Raw genomic sequence first — 7,500 nt, 5'->3', positions numbered from 1 at the left:
CGCAATCTAAAGTTGTATTCAAAGCTGACTAGGCTGTATTATTATCATAGGGTCATATAATAATATTATAATAATAATAACATTTATTTATATAGCACTTTTCAAAACACAGTTACAAAGTGCTGAACAATAAAAACACAATTAAAACATAGAGCTTAAAATACATGTGATGCACAGAAAGATGACAGGAATAAAAACAAAGGCAGGCTCAAATGAAATGTGGAAAAGCTCTCCGGTAAAAGTGGGTTTTGAGGAGAGATTTAAAAATGGGCAATGATTCAGTCAACCTAATTTCCTCAGCAATATAGCATATGATATGAAATGATAATATCCTATTCCTTTTCTATGAGGACATTGGCGAGGCGCCCACACGGTGCCTGATAGACGTGTCTGGCGAGCAGCGCAGGTCCACTGGAGTACAATTTGCATAAAGTACACAATTCAACCTGATTCATTCACCTTATGCAAATGTACAGATACGTAATGAACTGAGAAACCCGTTCACCAATGAAAACGAGTGCAAACTTCAATGCTAGGTGGTTCAAATGATGCATGAATTAAGATTCGGGAACTTCATTCACCACTTAATTCAGGAGGCATTTGTAGGATTCCTTGTTTTAATAATTACATTAAATGTAATACAAATAATACATTTTCATTCTAATCCCAAAATGTAAAGCTATAACCTCTGTCTCCTCCTGTTCTCTGATTGGCTGGCCGTCATCCAGGAGACGTCTCTGGAGGGCTGGCAGCTGATTGGGGAGACGGGACAGACAGTGATGTCCGTCAGCAGGACCACGCCCCCTCTTCACAGCGTCCGCCATTCGGAGGTTGAAGGGAATCTTGGCTCCACCTACTACTGGAGTGCTCCTGGAGTGTTCCTGGGGAACAAGGTGAGACACTGGGATTGTCGCACACACACACACACACACTCACACACACACACACGCACACACACAAACACACACACACACGCATTGCCAAGTATTTACATGCTCCTCCTGGAAGGCAGGTAGAAGCAGCTCATACCACACACACATCTCAAGGTCGTCAGACTGGGACCTCAGGAACCTTCCAGGGGGGTCTCGCTAGCATGGAAACGGGGGGCCTTCAACTAGGCCCCTGTTTCCCTCCCTCCATTTTTTGCCTATTTCCATAATTGAATTTGTATTTGTCGCCTCAGGTTGCCCCCCCCCCCCACCGCCACAAACAAACACACACATAAACACACACTCCTCTGCCAATCTCTCTATCTCTCTCCCTCTCTCTCTCTCTCTCTCTCTCTCCCTCTCTCTCTCTCTCTCTCTCTCTCTCCCTCTCTCTCTCTCTCTCTCTCTCTCGCTCTCTCTTCCCCCCCCCGGTCATTGTCTCTCCTTCTCGCTCGCTCGCAGAGTAAACTGTTTTACGCCTGTTGCACCACCATTATCAACAATTTTCCTCTTCATATTGGTTGTGGCGTGCACAGGAAAACATGCGTAGGTACCCCCTCGCCAGACACACACACACACACACACACACACACACACACACACACACACACACACACACACACACACACACACACGCACACTAAATTACATTACATTATGTTTGTTCTCACACACTCCCAGGCCTGTATAAGTCAGTTAATGATGTGTTTTGGAGGCATTAGGAGACTGCAGAGCAGGACAGTATGCCTCAAGACCTTGGAAACAAACAAATTACTCTGTGTGTGGTGTGTGTCTGTGTGTGTGTGTGCTCTGTGTGTGCACGCATGTCTGCATGCGAGAAAGAGTCTACAGGCGCTGACGTATGAACGCGTTATTGAGTTAAATTATGTGCCTTCCATTCCGTGTTCTTTTCTTGGATGTACAGCCGCGTGTAATTACACACACGTGCACACACACATGCACGTATGCAAACAAAACAAGAGAGTGTGTCAGTGTAGGGTTTAGTACTGTCGTCATGTGATGTCGGCGTGTGTTTGCGTGTGCATGTGTGTGCGTGTACTTTATTGTTCACGTTGTTCGTGCACGACTCCACGAGTAGGAGAATGCTCATGGGCCTACCGCAGCGTGGTGTGGATGCTCGTTGGTCCAGAAGCTTCTTCAGCCCGTGCTCAATGGCTGGGTCATTACCTTGTTGTGCTGCATTGACTGCTCACTCGCAAGAATAACTGGAGTGGCGAACGCGTCGCCAAGGAGTTTACTGCTTAAACAACATTTATTCAGCGTTATCAGGTTTATTGACGGTGACAGCGGGCGGGATGATCACCGGGGTAGGGTAAGACTGAGGGTTTTATCTGGGAGACCAGAAAGGTAGCATAAGTAGAGAGGGGGGGAGGGAGAGAGAGAGAGAGAGAGAGAGAGAGAGAGAGAGAGAGAGAGAGAGAGAGAGAGAGAGAGAGAGAGAGAGAGAGAGAGAGAGAGAGAGAGAGAGACAGTGAGAGAGACAGCGAGAGAGAGAGAGAGAGAGAGAGAGAGAGAGAGAGAGAGAGAGAGAGAGAGCGAGACAGAGAGAGACAGAGAGAGAGACAGAGAGAAAAAAAAACTGTTACAAAGGTCATTGGCCGATAAATGCAACCGTTTGTTAAAGAAATATAGTGTATGGGTTTTAATGAAGCGGGATGTGTCGGTAAAAAGCAAATTTGGAAGATCGCTTTGTTGCTTTCTTCATTTTTAATCGCTGCGCGGGGAGTCAGCAATCCTGTTCCAAACCCACAAGCCTGAGACATCAGGGCTCTGAGGAACAGGGACCGCCATAAAAAATAATTGCAAATGTACCCATAACTTTTTTTTATGTTTATTACTCATTGATTACTAGCATCATAAATGTAGTAATATCTCAGGAGTGACTTTGAAGATCCTTTGTGTTTTCTCACTTTCTGTTTTTCTTTGTGTGTTATCCAAATCAGACCCCAGGGCATTACAAGGTATTGCCCTTCACTGTCATTTGAACAGGTGCCAAAGATGGCGGTTAATATAACAACGTTATTACGTATTCCTTCATTACTTCATTTGGTCAATGAGTCATCTGTTCATTTGTTATTTAATTTGTTTGTTCATTCATTCATTATTTTATTTTGGTTGGATCAGAGGTGCCGGTGAAAACCCCATTCTGATGCCTGACATCTTTCACTGGAAATCTGATGTCTCTAATGAGTAGAGAGAGAGAGAGAGAGAGAGAGAGAGAGAGAGAGAGAGAGAGAGAGAGAGAGAGAGAGAGGGAGAGAGAGAGGGAGAGAGAGAGAGAGAGAGAGAGAGAGAGAGAGAGAGAGAGAGAGAGAGAGAGAGAGAGAGAGAGAGAGAGAGAGAGAGAGGGGGGGGGGAGAGGGAGAGAGAGAGAGAGAGAGGGAGAGAGAGACAGACAAAGAGACATAGAGATTGTGTAAACCCGCATTGTTTACACAAATGTCAGTTCCAGAGTGTGTGTGTGCTCTTACTTGCTGTTTTGTGTGTAATCCTGTGTTTATAAAAGCAAGATTAACTTTGCCATTCATTATCCCATTTTCCATTGCTTAACATTGATTCACTACCCTATAGTAATTTGTGTAGTTTGTTAGTTTGACACTTATGTAACGCTAAGTGTGTGTGGCGCCTTTCATATACAACATCAGCCATTGTACTGCGCATACACATTGACGGTACTACGAAAGTATCACAAAGTTGGGTGGTTGGGTGGTTACCATGGTGATAAAACGCTTGCTAAAACTCAAACTCAAACACGTTTTAAAATCTCAATGTTGAAACAGTGGGGATCACAAAACACTAAAACTAGTAAAACTTTCCTCGACCCTTATGCATCTCATGTTCAGCACCTTGTAATACATATGACAGAGACTCACCTACACATACACGCAATCATGAATCCAGCACGCACACACCTGCACTGCCAGTCTGTTATTATGGATTCTGTTGTGTTTTGGTCCAGTTGGAGCAAATCTAATCCCACTGCTAGAGGCTGCACCAATACCTGTTGACGTGCTGACATGTTGATGTTATGTGTGTTTGTATGTGCATGTCTGTGTGAGGAGCGTGATGTTAGTGTGTGTGTGTGTGTGTGTGTGTGTGTGTGTGTGTGTGTGTGTGTGTGTGTGTGTGTGTGTGTGTGTGTGTGTGTGTGTGTGTGTCTGTTGGGGGGAGGGGCAAGTAAACAAAACTACACACCTCAAAATGAAGTCCTGTGGGTGTGTGCATGTGTGTGTTTGAATGTGCGTCTGCGAGTTTGTGTATGTACCCTTTGAGTCGATGTGGGTTCCTGTCTCAGTCTTGTGTCAATGCATTGAATTTGTGGATATATTTGAGGTTGCAGACAACATTGTTCTCTGAGGCTCTGCTGAAAACCTGGTGTTCATTTCCTGAAGGATGCTTCATCCCACCCCCCCCCCCCCCCCACCCCCCACCAGCACCACCCTACGCCCACCCACAGCTTCTCTCCCTCATTATCCATGTCTAATCTCTCTCCCTCTATCCTGCCATGTTGTCTTCCTTCTGACTCTCTCTCTCTCTCTCTCTCTCTCTCTCTCTCTCTCTCTCTCTCTCTCTCTCTCTCCCTCTCCTCTCCCTCTCTCTCACTCTCCCTCTCTCTCTCTCTCTCTCTCTCTCTCTCTCTCTCTCTCTCTCTCTCTCTCTCTCTGTCTCTCTGTCTCTCTCTCTCTCTCTCTCTCTCTCTCTCTCTCTCTCTCTCTCTCTCTCCACCCCCCCTCATCTCTCACTTTCACTGGGTCAACCTGAGCATTGCTGCAGGATAACAAAAGGGTTCAGATTCTGAAATGAATAGTTATTTACCCATTTTCCCAATTGAATCCCATCTAATCTCCCATCCCATCCCATCCCGTCACACGTAATCCGCCTCCTTGGTCCTCGTCTCCACGTTCCACCGGCTGCTCTTCATTCGTCTGGTTCTGATTGACGATTCCCTGCCTTCTCCCTTTCCTTTTTACCCCTGTGAAGTTCTCCTTATAGCCCTGGTCCTGGCCGTTATACTCTGGTCAAACCCAACAAACCCACCGTAAAGAAAACCGGAAGCGTACCAGAAGCACTAGTTGTAAAGGTTCTCGTTTTTCTCGGCATCCAGATGTTTTACTGGTTGTGAACGTCGTACACAATCCTTCCTCTCGCTGGCCTTCGTTCAACACGAAAAACACCAACAACTAATCGAGACAAATGGAAGCCCTTTCTGAGGACCAGCGCCCACGCCTCTGTTGACAGCCGTGGTTTCCCTCTAATGACTGCGGTGTTAGATAGGTGACGATGGATGGCTGGTGAATCCCCCCACTCCAACCGGCTGGGATTAAATCCCCTCTACCTGACGCCCCCCTGACAATAGAGGTCTCCTCAGAATGGTTCCTAATAGAGTTTAATAACAGGGCTTATCCACCTCCATGGGGACTCCCACAGGCACCCATTGTGATCAGCTACGAGGGGGGGCATTATGTTTAGCCAATCCGCTGTGTGTGTGTGGGTGTGTGTGTGTGTGGGGGTGTGTGTGTGCATGTGTTTGGATGTGTGTGTGTGTGTGTGTGTGTGTGTGTGTGTGTGTGTGTGTGTGTGTGTGTGTGTGTGTGTGTGTCTCTTAGTGTGTTAGCATGTGTTTGTGCGTGCATGCTTGTGCATGTGTGCATGTGTTTGGATGTGTGTTTGTGTGTGTGTTCATGTTAGAATGTGTGTGTGTGTGGGTGTATGTGTATGCGTTCGTGCATGCGTGCATGGGCTTGGATATTTGTGTGTGTGTGCGCATGTATTGATGTGTGTGTGTGTGTGTGTGTGTGTGTGTGTGTGTGTGTGTGTGTGTGTGTGTATCCAGGAACACGTACATTCGAGACACAAGATTGTGTTTTGTTTGCTTCTTGTGTTCCAGCCCCCGCTACGCCTCTCTCTCTGTCTTCCTCTCCCGTCCCGCTGTGTCAGTGCGTGCCTTCCTTCCTCCTGTTCTCCTTCTTCGCTTTAATGTTGTTGTTGACTCTCGGAGGATGTTGTGGATGAGTCTTTGTGAGCCGTTGTAGGGGAAGACATCAGTCTGTGCGGTGTGTATGAAATGTGCGTGACTTCTTGCTCTTGGATTATGGTGTGTTAAATGAGTAAACTGTGCCGCCAGCAAACTCTGAACACGACTTGTGAGTGTGTGGTCGTTGTAGGTTTTGGTGTGTCTGTGTTTGTTAGTTTGTGTGTGTGTGTGTGTGTGTGTGTGTGTGTGTGTGTGTGTGTGTGTGTGTGTGTGTGTGTGTGTGTGTGTGTGTGTGTGTGTGTGTGTGTCTTTGACTATGCATTTGCCGTCAAAAACTGCAAATGGGGCTTTTATATTGACCGTAGAAAAAACCTCTTCCAACTATAACAAGGTGAGTGTGTGTGTGTGTGTGTGTGAATGTGCGTGTGTGTGTGTGCGTGCATGTAGATGTCCTTTTTTCACTCAGGTGTGAAATCGCTGATTCCTTCTCCGCTGTTTGAAAAACGGAGAGTAATGATGCAGATTGAACATAGTTTATAGAGGCATTACGACCACATCTACCCCTCCTCCTCCCTCCCTCTCCCTCCCCCCTCCCTCCCTCCCTCCCTCCCTCCCTCCCTCCCTCCCTCCCTCCCTCTCTGTGTTTGATGGTGGTGTTATTATCAGCCCCGCTCATTCAGGTTACGACAGAATAATGAATTTCCAACCGCAGAATGCCAACGCAGCATTTGCACTTGGTCTCCTGCTCCTCCCTCGGAAGAAGAAATAGAAAAAGAAGAAGGAAAAAAGAAGAGAAAAAAACACAATGTTCTCGCTTCAGCAGAAGAACCAGTTCCCTCGGAACTATCTTATACCGCAGAAAGATTGAAATTTTATGTGAATAGCGGCACATACTACAGTATGTGGAATAAATCGCTTTGCTACCTAACTGCTGACGATACAAACCCTGATTGTTGGCGGTGTTGAGGCTGTGGTAGAGGACGGTGATTCATGAAGAGGGTCATAATGATGATGATCATGATGATTATTGTTGTTATTATTATTTGTTTATTTTCTACAGTCGCTGAGAAGCCGTTTGCCCTGTTCTGTAAAAAGCACCTCATTCTCGATTGCGGGGCACGTATACAATTAACCGCAATATGCATTCACACACAAAAAGTCACCCCAAGTGTCATTCACCACTTCTAATGATATCTGAGTCATGGCTTTTCTGAAAAAAAAAGGTAGGAAATTGGGCAGTGTTTTTGCCCGTTTAATTGGCCATTAGCAGATAGTTGCCATGGCGGCCGCTCCGCGGGCACCTCTCTCGTCACTGTCTAGTTTTTTTAACCGTGCGTGACCGCCAGCCTGACCACCCAGGGAGAGCACGCTGATGGGAGCAGTGAATTAAGCATTTGGTCTAAAAGTGGTGTTGGTGTTGACGTTTAAGAATACCAGCACGATGCTTCCCTCACTTTCTAAAGTTCCGGAAAGGTTTATCACCTCCAACTGCCTAAAGCTCTCTCTTCACATGCTCCACTCGTTCATGTTGGTTAAAGTAATGTAGGTTTTATTTTTGAATCCGGTTATTCTTCT

At 46.2% G+C, this 7,500-nt stretch overlaps 1 protein-coding gene across 5 annotated transcripts in view; it reads left to right on the top strand.

Moving 5' to 3' along the window:
* Window positions 1-7,500, top strand: part of lama2 (laminin, alpha 2) — a 158,218-nt gene that overhangs the window by 53,981 nt on the left and 96,737 nt on the right. For all 5 annotated transcript variants that reach the window (XM_030345512.1, XM_030345510.1, XM_030345509.1 and 2 more), the window contains exon 14: window positions 729-893. In XM_030345512.1, the coding sequence (XP_030201372.1) occupies window positions 729-893 (165 nt within the window). The remainder of the gene's footprint in view (window positions 1-728; window positions 894-7,500) is intronic.

The sequence above is a fragment of the Gadus morhua genome, chromosome 21 (genome assembly GCF_902167405.1).
Source record: "Gadus morhua chromosome 21, gadMor3.0, whole genome shotgun sequence".
NCBI classification, from domain to species: Eukaryota; Metazoa; Chordata; class Actinopteri; order Gadiformes; family Gadidae; genus Gadus; species Gadus morhua.
The sequence above is the reverse complement of the archived record's forward strand: the minus strand, read 5'-3'. Positions and strand labels throughout refer to the sequence as shown.